Source organism: Engystomops pustulosus, chromosome 4, assembly GCF_040894005.1.
Source record: "Engystomops pustulosus chromosome 4, aEngPut4.maternal, whole genome shotgun sequence".
NCBI lineage: Eukaryota > Metazoa > Chordata > Amphibia > Anura > Leptodactylidae > Engystomops > Engystomops pustulosus.
In genome coordinates, this window is record NC_092414.1 from 196,987,189 (window position 1) to 197,005,357 (window position 18,169).

General features: G+C 43.6%; 1 protein-coding gene across 4 annotated transcripts in view; it reads right to left on the reverse strand.

Moving 5' to 3' along the window:
* SLC39A14 (solute carrier family 39 member 14) overlaps positions 1–17,318 on the reverse strand; it is a 30,539-nt gene extending 13,221 nt beyond the window's left edge. Inside the window, exons 1-6 of one of the 4 annotated variants that reach the window (XM_072149343.1) lie at positions 12,496–12,611; positions 12,226–12,405; positions 10,940–11,181; positions 8,524–8,704; positions 4,028–4,197; positions 1,769–1,891 (exon numbers count right to left, since the gene is read on the reverse strand). In XM_072149343.1, the coding sequence (XP_072005444.1) occupies positions 1,769–1,891; positions 4,028–4,197; positions 8,524–8,704; positions 10,940–11,173 (708 nt within the window). In that variant the 5' untranslated portion in view covers positions 11,174–11,181; positions 12,226–12,405; positions 12,496–12,611. Of the gene's footprint in view, positions 1–1,768; positions 1,892–4,027; positions 4,198–6,051; positions 6,222–8,523; positions 8,705–10,939; positions 11,182–12,225; positions 12,612–17,256 lie in introns of those variants that run through there. The other 3 variants (XM_072149344.1, XM_072149345.1, XM_072149342.1) reach the window with 3 other exon arrangements.
* Between the last annotated feature and the right edge of the window lie 851 nt (positions 17,319–18,169).

Consider the following 18,169-nt stretch of genomic DNA (forward strand, 5'->3'; position numbering starts at 1 on the left):
TTTTTGGGACTGCCACATACAGGCACTCAATCTATTCCATTTTACTGCAGGGCCACCTACCTGCTCCTCTGGTTTGAACAATTTTTGGGACTGCCACATACAGGCACTCAATCTATTCCATTTTACTGGAGGGCCACCTACCTGCTCCTCTGGTTTGAACAATTTTTGGGACTGCCACATACAGGCACTCAATCTATTCCATTTTACTGGAGGGCCACCTACCTGCTCCTCTGGTTTGAAACATTTTTGGGACTGCCACATACAGGCACTCAATCTATTCCATTTTACTGCAGGGCCACCTACCTGCTCCTCTGGTTTGAACAATTTTTGGGACTGCCACATACAGGCACTCAATCTATTCCATTTTACTGCAGGGCCACCTACCTGCTCCTCTGGTTTGAAACATTTTTGGGACTGCCACATACAGGCACTCAATCTATCCCATTTTACTGGAGGGCCACCTACCTGCTCCTCTGGTTTGAAAAATGTTTGGGACTGCCACATACAGGCACTATCCAAATTAAATTGTCTCCATAGCAGCCTCCACACGTTGTCTCCATTGCTACCTCCAAAAGTCGTCCATATAGCTGCCTCCATACATCGTCCCTTTATCAAACGAGGTGTGTCAGGCAGAAATTTGGGTTGTTTTCATGGATTCCACATCAAAGTTGTTAACTTTGTCGCCACCCTGCTGTGTTATCCACAAAATATACTGGCAAACTTTTACCATTTAGGGATATTATTTCAGCGCTTCTTGCGCATCTGTTTACATTCCCCTCACCCGGCATATCCTAAACTTATAAGAACGCTACTACACTTGATCTTATACAAAAGGTTCTTAGAAGTGCTGTTTGGGGAGTAGCCTAGAGACAGGGGCTTGGATTGGCGAAAGCTCGCCTGGCAGGGGAGCGCCAGCTCCATGCCAAGATCCAACTAACATAGTTTTAACTGCAGCACCTTTAATCTACTACTAGTTCACTGCCTCCATACATGGTCCCCTTATCAAACGAGCTGTGTCAGGCAGAATTTTGGGTTGTTTTCATGGCTTCCATGTTAACTTTGTCGCCACCCTGCTGTGTAATCCACAAAATATACTGGCAAACTTTTATCATGTACCGATATTATTTGAGCGCTTCTTGCTCACCTCCTTTGGTTCCTCTCTGCCACCCATTGGTTTGAAGCCTGAGTCCATTTAGGGTATGTCGCCATGACACTCTCTAGCCTGCTGCCGCTGCCTCTGCATGCCGTCCCCTATAGTGTCAGGGTCAATTATTGGATGTTTTAGATGCTATCTAGCTTCATTCTGTCACTCTGTCATGGCCATGCTGTTGCCCATAATTTTGGCATAATGGTGCGATTATGCAGCCTCAGAGGCATCCATGCATGCTGCCCCTGCTGTTTCCTGTCCATTTCCGTGGTGTTTCCATCCTTTTCTGAGGTTCCCAGGTGTTTGGCCAAGCTTCCCTGTGCAGAGCCTTGGTCCCCTTGAAAAATGCTCGAGTCTCCCATTGACTTCAATGGGGTTCGTTATTCGAGACGAGCACTCGAGCATCGGGAAAAGTTCGTCTCGAATAACGAGTACCCGAGCATTTTAGTGTTCGCTCATCTCTAGTAATAAACACTAAGTATTTAGTTAAGGATTTATTTTTCCATGCGGTGGTTTCGTACCCCTCTAACAATACTCCGACCGTATCCATGACAACAAGCGACAGAAATTATTGAGCAGAGGCCACAACTAAATGCTTCGCCATTGCCGCCGAGACATTACCTCATGTTTTTGCTTGAGAAGCATCTTCAGTACTTTTTCGGTAAAAAAGAAAAGATAAAAACCCCCAAAGACGACTGCGGATGTGGCGATGTAGGAGTCTTCCAGCGGATTAAAGCCGAATGCCTGCGGTACAGCAAGAAAGAAGCGTCAGGGCCCGGGAGTGGGATAGAGGACATATTATATACATCAATGTGAGATCTATATACTACAGGCCTGCTCAAATAACACTCCCATATATATTATTATTAGAGATACTTGTATATCTGATTATTGTGAATTTTGAGGGGGGAATTCATGTCTATCCCACCCATGTGCTGGAAGCCAATTTTTGGTTACTCAAAATGGTCAACTATATCCAAAACTAGAGCACAGGGAATATAAAAGAAGTTGCATGTATTGACCAATCGGGCTGCCCTTTACATTTTTCAAAAGGCCTCTGAGAAATGTTAGCTGTAATCCGATTGGTTGCTATGAGGAACTGCTTAATTTTTCCTCTGCCCTAGTTTTAACAAATCTACCCCCAAGAAACATAACCTAGTGGGGTAAATGGCACTAACCCTGGCTTACGGGAATAGCTATACTCCACCAAGGCTGAATACGTACCCTAATGCCCACCATGGCAGCAATATTGATACCAATGTGGAATTTATTCATATTTTTGCCTAATATATCATTAGATTATTAGGTAAATCATTGGATACTCAACACTTCCTGAACTTTGTGCTGTAAATTCACATTTTTAGTAGCACCACCAATAATAACATAATACTGGGTTGCTATTTGAGCAATAACCTATATAATCTCCCATGTAGTCTACCCGCCTGGCATGCACATGGTGTCATGACACTATAGCAGACAATGTGAGGGGAACAAAAAAAAAAAAAAAAAAAAAGCTCCACTGAAGAGGTTTTTACAACATTTCAGTTCAATAATTATTCTGAACACTGGAATTTGGGGTTTCTTCTCTGTTCACATCTAAAGCTGCGATTATTTAATATTAACTGGATTGTCCAAGATTAACACAAAATTAGGTGGCTTTCCTAGATGCCCAAAGAAAAAGCCCCCCCCCCCCCCCCAATAAATTCTCCATATATCCTGCTTGAAGTAGTGTCCCCCCCACCCCAATACCCGGAAAAGCATTGAGGTCGTTCTAACCACAGCACCTTATGTATGCGGACCCCTCTACTACTTTACTCATTGCCCCTAATAACTGCTTACCCCGAATTTATCTCCTGCACCTAAATTGCCTAATCCCAGATAATGAAGATGAAGTTTGCAAACTTTTAAGAAAGGGTGGAAAAGGGGGTTTTACCCATGAACATTTATCTTCAGTCTACAATGTGGTTTCATGTAGTAAATGTCTTATCATGGATGGGTCAGTAGGCTGGTATCTGTGATTGGCATAATGGGGAAACAACAGGTCCCCCTTACCCATCTAGTGAAGGCGCCATCCAACATTGGCTCATCCCAGGAGTCGTGACAGAAGTCCCATAGCAGTTTATGGAGCACAGGATGAATACTGCTGCACTGACTTCCAGGGGACTTCATGACTAGAAGACGCTAGAAGTCGCAGGCAACCTAAGGGACTTGCAGTCCCCCATTCTCCTGATGATGGGGGGGAGGGGGGGGTCCTGGTAGTACTTTTAGTGTGATCCAAGTTGCAGGTCCCAGGGCTCCTACTAGGTCCTAGGACCTCCACCATCAGCAGCAGGAATAGGCTGATCGGCGAGGGTCCCCAGGTATCGGACATCCCCCCCCCCTCTAGTGATCGGATATTGATGACCTATCCTGTGGATAGGTCATAGTTATCCCAAAGCAGTAAAACAGTTATAAAATGCGTTTCCAGTATTAGCCCATGAACAGATGGAATAAAGAAGCCGTACTAGATGTATATAGAGATACTTTCTTACACAATTGTCCATAGAATTTTAGCTTCTAAAATTCTATGGACAATTGTGTAGGAAACTCTCTCTATTTTTCTAAACATTTGCAATGATTTATTTTTTTTGACTCCATAAAGTGGGCAGAGGGTCTTTAATTCTTATCCAGCGTACATGTCCCTTGAATTAGATGAACCCTTTAATTTAGCTGTGAACAGTGAAGAAAAACACACAAAGTCAAAATGTATCCTGTACAAGTAATCATACCATCAGATTATGTAGATTGTAACTGAAGTACTGTAAAGAGTGGAGCTCAGTCACTAACACTACCCATACACATACACACAGGGTCTCAGGATTGTACGCGGCCCCCCCATACCTCGGGGATGAGCTGAAAGAGAGCGTTGGAATAGAGGGTCCCAATGGCGAGAGCAATGAAGAAGAGGAGAAGACGCTTGTAACAGGATTTCTTCATGAAGGGAACCACGCCGGCCCCCAGGAGGGAGCAGAGAGAAATGACGGTGACACATAGGAAGCCATAACCCCACACTGAGGAGAGACGTACAACATAAATAGAGGACGAATCAAAGACCAGGAATAAGGGAACCAAAAGGAGAGAAAGAGACGATTAATGATTGGATTCCACAAATACGATGTGATTACGTTAATTCATTCATGGGCCTCATGCACGTATAACCCGAGGAGCAGCAATGGAGTCCAAATTACTGCAAAAATCCCCTAAAAATATCCACCTTCTTTAAGGGTCAGAGAGAGAAAAACATGGCTGCTTACTTCCAAAAACAGCGCCACTCAAGCCCAGAGGTTGAATGTGTTATTGCAGCTCTGAAGGTATCGCCATGATTTTGTATCCCTGTAAGAAGTAGTTTATTTTAGTACCCAGATGAAACATGCACGAGCCCCATGATTCTCACCAATCTCCCCAAGATGCACCAGTATATTGAGACAAGATTAGATGGATGGATGTTTCTAGGTGGATCCTATACCCCAGGTAAGTAATAACGGAGGTATAAGAAACCAGAGACACCGGGTAATTCTGCTGCAGCCGATACTCCTCAAAGGACACAGTCTACAACCAAAATATAAGAAACAACTTATGTCTGCCATCCAGAATCTTTTACTTTTGAAGCATCCATTACTCAGCCATAAGTAGAGATCTAAATGTTACCCCTATGATGCTATTCTAGCGGAACATTTGCGTAGTAAAAGGGACACAGTCGCCAGATTAAACTACTACTCCCCCCTCAAGTAGGAAATTAAACGTCCTTTCTAGAACCCCTCTTGTGTCATATCTCACCCATTTATAGATTGAAAAAAATCTCCTCCAAAGACATGTAATAATGACCAGAGAATAGTCATATTTTACCCAAAATGAGTCACTTTTAGAAGTTGTAGAGGAAAGAGTCACTTCCCACACTTCTGGTGTCATGTTAAAGATAAGAAATCATCTTTCAAAATCACATCTAATTAAACCAGAAATAGGCAGTTAAAGGCATATAATTGAAAGTGCATAGATTCAAATTTCTGCCCTTTTCTTTAATTGCATCTCTGGTTCTGTAGATCACCGAAACTCAAGCAGGATGTGATCTGAAAGATGAGATTGAATATACATGCATCTGAAGTGCACCTCCCCATGCAGCTTCTAAACTTGACTCATCTTGCGCAAATATGACTCTTCTCTTCTCATTTTCGGGAGACTTTTTTTTTTTAATAGGTAAACAGGTGAGATTTCACATAAGAGGGAATTCTAGAAAAGACATTTCATACCCTACCTGGGGTGGTCAAAACTGGAGACCAATTTTATGTAACAGTCCCGTCTATGCTGTACCCTTCTTATGCACTAGGTAAGGTTACAGTCAGAGGAAACCCTTTAAGAAATGAATATTCAGTTGCAGCAGAAATACAGACATCAATTAGACCCTTTATATAAGACATAAAAATTGACACATGGAATTAATAACAATATCATAAATCACTTCTATTACACGCTTTATTCTCTAGTGACCCCTAGATCACAGCGCGGCCGTTCTGATTGCGGGAAGATATTAACATTCACTGGACACGGCGGCCGTAATTTTGCTTGGCGAACCAATAATAGAAATGATAGTATAGTATAATATTTTATAAAAATGGTTCATCCCACAAAACAGCGGCCTGCACTGTGCACCAGAAACATACACGTTAAATTAATGATAGATCTGTCAGCTCATCAAGGACATGGGGGATTGGGGGTAGCAGCTACCGAGACGCCAGCATTCACTAGATGAACCCGTTATTATAGGACCTGAACCCCCCCCCTCCCCTACAAATTATTAATGATCATTATGTGTATCTGTATGTTCTGTAGAGCGTTGGCTCCCTCTGTGGTGGACACTGGTACTGCACCTCTGGGATCAACTGCAGGAGAGCATTAGACAGCAGCGTGCCAATGGACAGGCCGATGAAATAGATAAGGAGTCGTCGGAACATGGGTCTCTCTATGCACGGGGCAAAGAAGACACCCAGGAGAGAGGACAGGCTGATGACGGTGACTGCCGCGAACCCAAAACCCCAGACTGTGGGACAAGAGGAAAAAGTGAGGGATGTGTATGCAGTATAGGAACAAAAAGAAACACACTTACGATAAGAATAGGAATATACAGAGACCTGGATCCTCATAAATTGGATCCACACGGATCCTCATAAATTGGCAAGAGGATAGAGCCTCAGGCAGGGGCGCAACTCAAGTGTCAGGGGGCCCTGTCATCTGACCTGACACCAGAATGTGCACCATTATATACAGATTATGCTGCACATGGTACAGCACAATTTGTATATAACATATACGTGATGTGTATACGATGTACATCTGTGTATGGTGCTGGATGTGTGTATATGCGAATGTATAAATGTGTGTGTATGAGTGAAGAACTGTATATAGGTATATAAAGGAGTGTGATATATATGAATGTAATGTGTATAAGGGGAAGGGGGGCCCATTCACAAGTCTGCTATAGGGCCCAGCCTCCCCTAGTAACACCCCTGCCCTGAGGTTCAACAAAAAATCCTTTACCAGTTAATATGTGCAAGAGCCGTCTGTTCTGTCCCTGAGTGACCCCATTACGTAGGGTTAGCCGATAATCATTACACAACCACATAGGGCTCTATAGAATTTGGCTGGATTGTCGATCCAAGCCCCGGTACGTCACCATTGTGGCGCGGTCTCAGTTAAAAAGCTTATTCTTGATGGTCAAACACGTGAATTGGGTTTCGGTTGGTAAAGCTTCACCAGTATATAAATATATACAGTTCTAAAACTTTCTGTCAGTGAATTTCCATTTCCATTAATAGGCCAGAGAGGTGAGCAGACCTGATCTTCAGGTTCGGCGTCCTCCATTCAGCAGCTTCCAAAAGCAACATATCCTGGTTAGGTGGAGCTGCCGAACCTAAAGTTTGGAAAAAACTCATCTCAAATAGGCAGTGATCCTGAACATGACTAAATGCTCTCAGACATGGACACAATTGCGTCCAGTCTAGAAAATGCTCTGTGAGCCAAACACAATTGTATCCAGTCTAAAAAATCCTCTGTGAGCTAAACACAATTGTATAGAGTTTAGACAATGCTCTGTGAGCTTAAAGTGAACCAGTTAGCAGAAAAATTACCTCAAACCACTAACAGCATGTTGTGAAGCAGCCGTACACCTTACAGATCGGGTTTCTTTCATGACCCTACATGGTGGAATCATCGAGAAAATCTATTTTGAAGCTAGATGTAAACTGGCTGTATAAAGTCAAGGAGGTGGAGATTTTAACACAAGTCAAGCTCTCTTTCCCCAGGAGAGCCATCTTCAATGTAACTGATGGTCCTGCATCCAGAGACATCACAAACTAGATCTCCTGAAGTCTGATGCATGATGTCAATCACAGAGGAGAAGGTATTCAGAGCCCCCACCTTGACTCCAGTGTTAGACTCTCCTCCTTCTCGACTTTATGCAATTTACATCAAAAGTTTAAATTTTCTGGATGATGCCACTGGAGGCAATGAAAGAAACTAAAAGCCAAAAAGTGTTATGCTGCTTAACAATACTGGTATGGGTTTATTAGATCAATTGCTGATGACAGGTTCCCTTTAACAAATTTCTGGTTGTTGGCTACAACATATCAATTGTGGTTCCAGACTGTAGCTCGGAGAGCATTGTCTAGACTGGGATCCATTGTATCCACCTCCCAGCAGAAAGCAGGACTCCCCATGTACAGGGTACAGCAATAACATATCTGGACAGTAGTTTAAAAGTGTTGTCCAGCCATATAAAACTTTCCCTTATACACAGGATAGGGGATAATTTGCAGATTGTGGGGATCCCAGTGGTGGGACCCTCATGGATCAAGAGAATGGGGGTCTGTTGTACCACAAGTGGCCACACTGTCTATGGCATGGATGGAAGTAGTAGAATATTTTGCTCTGCTATCTCCATCAGTGCCATAGAGTTGACTAAATAAGCTTCTCTATTCTTTGGGGGTGGAGGGGGGACTACGGACCCCTGTTAATGTGATCTGTGTTGAAGTTGATGTAAGGCACTTCCTAAAGAGAACAAAGACAGAGACAAACAGGGTAAACAGTTCTACCTTATTACATGGATGTGACATGGAAAAAGACAGCTGTGAGGTTCACATTAATATATTTATACTTCTTATCTCAGATAAAGCCATTACACGTCTCACCAAAATTAATCAAACTGAATAGTAAACAGAAAAAAAAAAAACGACAAAAGTTTCAACAGGCGCCAAAAATGTGATCATCACATGAGACTTTACAGCAGGGAGAGTAATGACACTTCTGATGAGGATATAGATGGGGATGACGTTCTTCTTACTTACCTTCTGCACTGCTGGGTCTCCCCTCAGGCTCCGTGTCATTGTGTAGGCTGCCGCTGTCCTGGCACGCTTTTGTTTCCATCTGTTGGAGGATGGATGGGCAAAGATTTTGCAGACCCTCAGCATTGACTGTAGATTGGGAGGTCAGATTGTGAGCCGAAAATAGGGCAGAGGCGCTAAGACACTGAAAGAAGAATGATAGGGGTAGTGATACATCTGCTGAGGACAAGCCATACAGAAATCGGTCATAAATCAAACACATCCGATGGAGTCCGAATAGAACTATACACATTATACCGTCATCAAGTGCCACCCAAATATTCAGGATCAGCCATCAAATATGTATGGAAAACTTTTCAGGAAACTATTTTTGCAAAGTAAGGTCAATCGGCTAAAAGGATTAAACTGGACCTAACCAAAAAACTGTACATGTATGTATCCAAGAGAACCTTGCAGAGCCCAAAGTAAAACAGTCGCACCCTGTAGTACTCCAAATTCTTACAACCTCAGATCCTAAAGGAGGGAGCGACCTACTGACATCTTATCCATAGAGGGAGTCATGTCATGACTCTAGACAGACTTGACCCAGTTCTTATGAAGTAATGGAAGGGTAAAGGTCTAATCATTTGGGGTCATTATACTGGGAACCCCAAGAACATTACAACAACCCGCAGATGCCCCATGTGAATGGCACATGACCAACACTTCATTCACATCTTTTAAATGAAGTGGGGGAGCGGGAAGATGTGATAACCCTATATATTTAAAGGGATTTTCTAGTCCCCTATACCACCAGGGACCTATACATAGTATAGATTGAATGCAGTTGAGGGGGCGAGACCTGATGCCTCCACACATCAGCCGTTCTACACTATGTTCAGTGTCGGCTACACTACACTATGTGTGAATCCACCAATATTTACAGTGTATTTGTATGGAGGCAAACACATAGAATTTGATATCCCTGTGAAGACCAGATAGAGATCAGTACGGGAAGTGTTGTCATGAGTCCACAGGTGGAGACTTGTAATCTTCTAACACTGATAAGATGGAAGGTAACACATAAAACGCTGCCAACGTAAAGTAACCAGAGCGATTGCACTTTGGGTCTCATAAAGATAAACTAGATAAAGAAAAAGTTGTTATTTGGCAACATCTTCCATGTGTAATAATTCCTGAAACCACCACTGGGGGACAGCAACAAGCCCAAAACTGATCCAGATTTTTTACAGTGGCACCCAGCTACCAAATCTCATCATACATCAAGACCGGGGACCCCATAGAGATCCTTAAGGTCTATTCTACAAATAAGCAGCAGAAACAACACCTCCTGAAGTCCAGCACACCTCGGGTTCCACCAGTTTATGTAACAAGCTATAGATGAAAAGACCAGAGATTACGGCCTCTATAAAGAGTCCTCTGTTCTGTAGAGCCAGGCTGCACTCTTAATCCTGCTATAGGGAACCTATAGATACTACGGGGAATGCTGGAAAGCAGGTGACTAGCGGAAAGAACCAGACTTAACTTCCCAGCACTAATCCGCCATGTGATAACCATTGTCTCAGGTCAGATTATCAAAAAATGACTTAAAGTTTAGAAGTACAAAGGGGTCATTACCAGTGTATGTAAAGTCTATGATCACCTCTGATTTCCAGGACAAAGGGCCCTATGTACAGATCTATCCCCTTGGCACAGCACATAGATTTCAGTTGCTGCCTTCTAATTGATAGAACACAATCCCTTGCTTAGGTCATGTGCACATGTGTGTTGGAGGCTCGGTTGGGAAAACACTGAGAAACCGAAGCCCAAAGGACCTCATTATAGTCAATGGGATATTTTAGGCTTCGTTTCCCAATGGATCAGTGTAAAACTATCGAATCCCACCTTTTACTTATTATATGTTGGATCAATGTGTACAGGACTTCCCCCGCCCCCACTGTAGGATTTTTGCACATGTTCCAATTGGTAATCCTAATTAAAATTGACTTTCCACAACTTTCCATAAAAGTTCTACTACTTTCCATTATACTTCTTGTTCTCCAATCCTCCATACATCGCTCATAATCTGTATGGATACAATACATACTACATTGTAGTGGATTTCTCTGTATTATCCATGTCTCGATCATATACAGGTTTGGGTTTTCTTGGATAGGACAGAGTATCATCTTTGAAACTCCAAGGTGTCCCCTACTATTGGCAAATAGAAGGGGAAATTACTGGAGCAAAACTGACCCTTCTCTACATGAGCAGACACAGCACTGGCATCTCTGTAGCCATGACCAATACTGCAGCTCAGCAACCATCACAAGTGTCAGGTACTAATGCTCTATCCAAAATAGAGGGTCTGAACCCCCTTGGATGGATGTCACATGGTTTCCTTGGTCTCAGCATCACCGAGTTATCAAACAAAACCTACCTGCGATATGTTCCGGGACGCAGCGGCTCCTTTTCCGACTTCCAGTCTTTCCAGCAGTGTCTGTAGCTGTGGTAATGAGAGGGTCTCATTCTCTCCATATCTTTCCAATATGTCCTGCAGGAAGGAGGCCGCGCTCAGCTGATCACTGGAGGCCGGAGTTGCACCCTGCACTTGGGGGATCAGGGGTACACAGCCAAGCAGTACAGAGGCAAGGAGGAGCCATGTGCCAGTCATGATGGATCCTAAACAGGAAGATTGTAGTTACTTCATTTATGTATATGAAAAGTGGAAAATAACAGAAACATGGAGAGAACATACAAGTTCTATGCAGGCGGTGTCCATAATCAGATGCCCAGGGAAGTAGACAACAGACATGCAGGGGAAGGCGTAAAAGACAGTGCTGGGCGATGGGCACGGATAGAAAGGGGTAGAAGTCAGAGAAGGACAGGGGTAATGATAAAGAATAAAAAAACGACACAACAGAGCCAAAAGATGTGAGCAGAGCGAGGAGGTTTTTGGCGATTATGAGAAGAGAGAGCACAGGGCGGTCTACCAGCATCAGAGGTTACAGCGCAGGGCAACGGGCTACAAAGGACAATACATGGAGACATTATGGTGGGTGCAGGGGAGCACAGAGCTATAAAAGTGGGGGCAAACTGGGACTGAGCAGTGTGACAGCACAGGATAAAGAGATGGCACAGGGTGACAAGGGGGAAACGACCAAGTACAATCAAGGATGCAGTGTCTCAACCGGGAAAACAATCAGTGTGGCGGCGACGTCGACGAATATTGCAGAAGCGCAAATCACAGGGTGACAGCCAATATTAAGGGGCAAGACCAGATCACAACCAAACTAGAAGGGTGACAACCAGAATAACAACCAGGATGACTGGTGAGATGTAATATAGAAGGGTTACGACCAGGATGACAAGGTTACATCCCATATCACAGAGTGACAGGCAGTGTGACATATCATATCACAGGGTGACAGGCAGTGTGACATATCATATCACAGGGTGACAGGCAGGGTGACATATCATTTCACAGGGTGACATTCCATATAACAGGGTGACAGGCAGGACAACTAGTTTCATCCCATATTACAGGGTGGCATCCTATATAACAGTGTGACAGGCAGGTTGACATCCCATATAGCAGGGTGACAGGCAGGGTGACAACCCATATAGCAGGGTGACAGGCAGGAATATAGGTGACAACAATAGTGCCAGGTGACATTGAGCAGTCCGCGCAGGTGACCGCAGTGACCCCCGGGCGCAGCCCCTCACCTTTGCCCGGCTCTCTCACACATCCGCCGCTCACGCTCTCCCGGTCTCTGTGATCATCCCGGCCTCCTGTCAGCAACGTGGAGCTCGGGAGCTGGCTCTTTAAACCTTGACGTCACGACAGATTCAGCTCCGCCTCTTTCCGTGACGATGGGGAGTGACCAGAAATACCGAACAGATCACCTGTCCAGGCACATACAGCGTTATAAACTAACGAGGCCAAGTTCAAGCATCCACCCAAGTCCGCAACGTCCCTGTCATCGTAGGCCTCACCTTTCTATAGTCCAGTGACTTGGCTCCGGCAATATGTCTTCCCCCGTTACTTTCTATAAAAGTCAGACACTTCGCCCTCTAGTGTTAGATCTCCGCGCACTGTATGAATGGAATAATGTTCGCTGCATTCCCTTCCCGGCGCGTAATTGGCCGCTTCATATCACGTGACAGCATATATACAGTCGCTTACGTTCAAATACAGTGGAATGTCAGCGGGGGGTCACGTGACCGGCTGTACTAGGCGGGATGTGTACGTGTGAGAGGGCTCACCTATGTGTGCGCCCCCCTCACCCGGTGCCAGCCGCCGCCAATGACAGAACACGTTGTGAAAAGATATAAAAAAAAATAAACCTCTACCCATTCTCATTTACACATTTATAATACCTAATAAAATGTAATAGAAAAAAGCATAAACAAAAAACGCAATGAAGCTATTAAAAGCCTAAGGTGTTTTATTCACACACTGCTGAATTGATAATACATAGTTAGTCCTGAAGGATGAGGATACTTCTTCATTTGACACAAAATTTCTGGAAAAACCCTGAAATTTCTGGCAAAAATGTTGATGTTTTAATAGATAGGTAAGGAATAGGGACAGAAAAATTGCAGGATTTTGGTTTAACACTACAAATACAGGCCCCTTTCTCCACATACCTTTACACTATGCAGATCTTACTATAGTAATAACATAAAATCAAAAATGTAAAACTTCAGCTACCACAGAGGTGTCACCATCAGCAAAATGGCCGCCTCAGCGCTGCTCCATGTAATACAATACAACATCACCTATCCACACCCTGCTCCATATCACTACTTTTTTATGTGACTAGATTATGTGACAATTATGTGACAATCTTGGTGGCCTCATCGTGTCAATGAAACCTGTCTTTTTAAGTCAACGGGTGTGTAAAAAAAAATAAAAAAAGATGTCACTCATGTGTCACCCTAGTACAGTCAGATTTACCTGCACCTATAAGTCTTTTTTTAAATGGCTCGACAATTACTGCCAACATTTGTTACCAGAACCAACCAGAACTTCTTTGAAAACTCTTCACTTACAGTTCTGCACTCTACGGACCTTTGGAGGCCCCTCAGCGGTCCTGCAATGTCTCTTGTATACATATTACAAGAGCCAGCACATATAGATGAGGATTTCAGGGCTGGACGTTCCTCTCTATATTATATCTACAGGCAGGGCCACCACTAGGAAGTTTGAGGCCCTTGACTGGCAAATTTTGTGTGCCCCACACCCTCCACAGAATGATAATCCGGTCCTGTGTGCACAGTGAGTTCCCTGCAGCTTGGAAGGGAGGAGAGTTTTCTGGAACTTGGGGCCCCTTCTATTCCTCAGGGCCCTCTGAACATAGTCACACTAAACCTCCCCCAGGGACGTAACTTGACGGGGTGCAGTCGCAACCGGGCCCAAGAAGCTTTGGGGACCCATAAGGTCACACTTTCCCATATGAGAAGACTATTACTATAAACCATACATTATAGTCGGGCCCTGGCACAGACTTTGCACTGGGGCCCATCGGCTTCAAGTTACGCCACTGCCTCCCCCTGATGGCGGCCCTGTCTACAGGTCAGTATCAAACCTGGGTGACTGTGGGCCCCCTCTAAGCCTCAGGAGGCCCACCCTGAACGCCCATATTATAATTACTGCTGGACTCAACCTTGACAGAAGATATTGAAGTAGATGTCGGTTCTGAACTGCCTGATCCTTTTGTTCTTGATATAAATCACTGTCTTAAGGCATCATTCACACCTCCGCCATGATCAATTAGCTCCCCAAAGCTGCCAAAGACCAATGCAACGATTCCTGGAAAAGCCCTTTAAGAGACCTTTTATCCCTCTCCCCATATAACATTATTTCCCTGTCACATTTATTATCGCTTTATTCTAAATAACCTGTGTAAATAGTGGCAGATTTGGTGTTTTTGAGGAACCCTAAGGCCCCTTCCACACTAGCGTTGCAGTTCACGTCAGGGTGCAATGCGTGAAAAACTGAAGTTTTTTGCTGCGATTTTGGAGTCATTATCGTTTTTGCGTTTTTACCACGCGTGTTGTTTGCTTTTTTCTTGTGTTTTCGGTGCGTTTTTCACGCGCATTATTTAAATCACATCATTCTTAAATTGGTACTTCATGACTTTGTTTCACATCACCTAGCAACCCATCTGTTTAAAACGCATTGCACTTGCAATGCTCGCGAGTGCAATGCGTTTTTGATGCACCTCTATAGACTTGAATGAGGCGTGAAAAATGTGCGTGAAACGCAAGATTAGAGCATGCTGCGATTTTGGCACGTGTTAAAAATATGCAAATAAGGACAAGCCCATTGGAAACCATGGGACAGAGTGGAATGCAAGTTCTGTGCATCAAAAGCACGTGCAGAACTTGCGAGTGAAAAACGCAAGTGTGGAAGGAACCTAACTCATCACTCCAGAGCAAGGAGTCTATGGTCCTGAGGGTGTCAGTTTATGGGGTTCCCCCTGACCCCTGGTGGTCCTAAACAATTGTTTGCATTGGATTTTACGTATATTGAGCCTTCAGTGTGAACACTTATATCACTTCATCAAACGTTACCCTCAGAGGTCAGAGCGGAGACCATGACAGCGGTGGGACACCTGGTATAGATGACAGAGCACGGCCTCAGTGTAGGCCTCATTATCCCTTCTAATGGCTGCCCATCAGTCAGGGCTGTGTGTCTCAGCTACTAGTTATAGTCAGGGACTATCCATTATATCTAGATAACATCTCTCTACCTATAGCAATGTAATCTATAGACAAGTGTCCAGTCATAAACCCCTCATTACCCCGCACCGGTGGTCTCCAGCCTGTATAATGACCCCTCTACCATGCCGTGACAGTCTCTCCTATATATTATTGCTGGGGGAGGATGGAATGTTCTATTGTAATGTAAATAATTCCCGCACCTCGCTGGTTCTACCACTTTTCTGAAAGGTGAAGAGGGCAAAGTGCACCACAAAAAAAAAATCATTATTTTGAGGAGAACTCTAGAAAAAATGATATGTAAGGCCTATCCAGAGTCGCTTTTTAAGAGCCTCTTACAAATGTTTGTTGGTTGATTGTATCTTTTATGCTGGAGGAGAAATCTTTGTTTTCGGGACATATGACCATGTAATTGTAACCAAGAGACGCTCGGTGTAAATAGGGCCCCGAGGCATCACAGAACAATGACAATAGAGGCAGAACCGGGTCCATGACATGACAAACAGTAACAGATGCCAACGGATCCCAACGGTGTTTATATCAAGACGTTACTGGACAAGAATGTGCTGAATTTTCAGCTTTTTTAGTATTTTTACATGGTCATATGTGCTGAAAACAAAGATGTCACCTCCAGCATAAAAGATACGATCCACCAACAACCATCATTTTCTGCTAGAATTCTCCTTTAAAAATGATTTCTTATGTGGTGCACTTTGCCATCAGAAAAGTGGAAGAACCAGCGAGGTGCGGGTTGAATCCAGACAGAGGTTTATATCAGGAACAAAAGGATCAGGAAGTTCAGAACCAAAACATCTACTTCAATATCTTCTGTCAAGGTAGATTATAATTTTGGCCACCTGAGGCTTGGGGCCCACAGTCACCCAGGTTTCATACTGCCCTGTAGACAAGGCCGCCACCACAGGGGTTTAGTGTGATTGTGTTCAGGGGGCCCCAAGGAGGAGAAAGACCCCCAAGTTATAGAAAACCCTCCACCCTTCCCAGGTGCAGGTACAGAATAGACTGCAGAGGGTGCATGTGCTCAATAACATATCTCCTCATACATAGACCGGTATTATAAATTATACACTGGAATTTGGGGGTCTGGTTTAGATTTTGCATTGGGGTTCAGCAGCTTCAAGTTTCTCTACTCAAAGCTTTCAATGTAGATGGCGAAACATGACCAAGCCCCTATGGCTATGATGAAATTTGCAGACATTACTCCAATTGTGTCATATAAAAATGTATAAGGTTTGGAGTGTACATCTTCACAATGCTATGTGTCTCCATGGTAACAGACTACAATCACTATGAAAAATATTCTGGAAATAGTTAAAGGAAATCTACCGTCAAAACCCATCATGATAAACCAGGGACACTTATGAATAGATCCAGGCACTGTGACTGGTGATCTTCTTATATTTGCTATCCATGGCATCCTTCCTTCCAAAACCAAAATTATGCTAATGAGCAGAGCCTTTTTGTGCTTCAGTTTAACAGACTATGCATGAGCACTTAGCCATCCAACTGTGTGTTGAAACTTCATCTTCTGCAGTGAGATCATATCAGGCAAATAGAGCAGGGGGTTAGAGACAGTGTAACAGCCTGTGAAGCTATCAGCACAGAGGGGTTCTGGTAACACCCCAAAAAGCCCTGAAGGCTCATTAAAATAATTTTAAAAGTTGATTTTAGAAGGAAGGAGGCCATGGATAATAAATATAAGAAGATTCCCACAGTCACGGTGCCTGGATCTAAGTGTCCCTGGTTTATCTTGATTGATTTTTATGGTAGATTTCCTTTAATCATTAGCCTCCTTATCTGTCTGAAGGGGACAGACCTCATTGCAGGAGGAAGACTAGAAACAAAGCAAAGAGAAGCCACTTTACTTAATGAAGTATATGACAACGTTTACTGTTATCACCTGCTATATTCATTTCTGAAATAATTTTTTTTTTAATGGAGCCGGATGCGGGGGGGAAGGGGGTTGTTGGGGGGGTAGTGAGTCGTCCCAGTGGGTAGACCCCCATCAATTACCTTTTATTGTGGAGAGATCTACCCCTTCCTGATAACATCACATGTGATGGAGCCTCTTCAGCATGGAGGAATGTGTGATGTGAAGATGCGGTGCTGAAATGTCAGGAGCTTATTTATAGGAACAGCCTTATCAGAAATGTCTCAGCCCTATTATCAGCGGGTGCTGGAAGTAGGTCACTGCCAAAATAATAGCTGCCCCCTCCCATCAGACCTACTTCTAAGTGTCCTGAGTAATTATATACAGATTATATAATACATGGATTATTATTATCATACATAATGGATCCTATAGGCAGCAGGTAATTACTGAGAACACTATATTTGGCTATGTACCGTACAGCACCTGGAGACTTAAGACACAAATAATATGTTTCCACAAATTACAACGTATTCTGTCATTTTCTGATTTGCCCTCGGATGTACAATCCCTGCCACATTGCACTATGGGCTACATTTATCAAGCTGTCTAAGAGTAAGAAACTGCTTAGTTGCCCAATGCAACCAATGACAGCTCAGCTTTCATTTTACCAGTGCTCATGAATATTTTAAAGGGGAGCTGTGATTGGCTGCCATGGGCAACTAAGAACATTCTTACTCTTAGACAGCTTGATAAATCTGCCCCATTTATCTGTGTTCTCCTTGAAAATAGAGTAAATCATTGGCAAACATAATCCCATGACGGATCTGCTTATGTTACATCTAATAAATACATGTATTTTATGTGAAATAACAATTCTGGAACTTTTTTTGTATTGGAATTCCTTTGTTATTCCTCCTAGAAATTTAGGAGTATGTGGACAACTGGGTGTTACTAACTAGGGCTTTGTCCTTGCACAGTTTGTGCCGATTGGACACACCCAGTTGACAATTTAGTCTGAAATATCTAGGAGGAATAACAGAAGAAAGGCACATG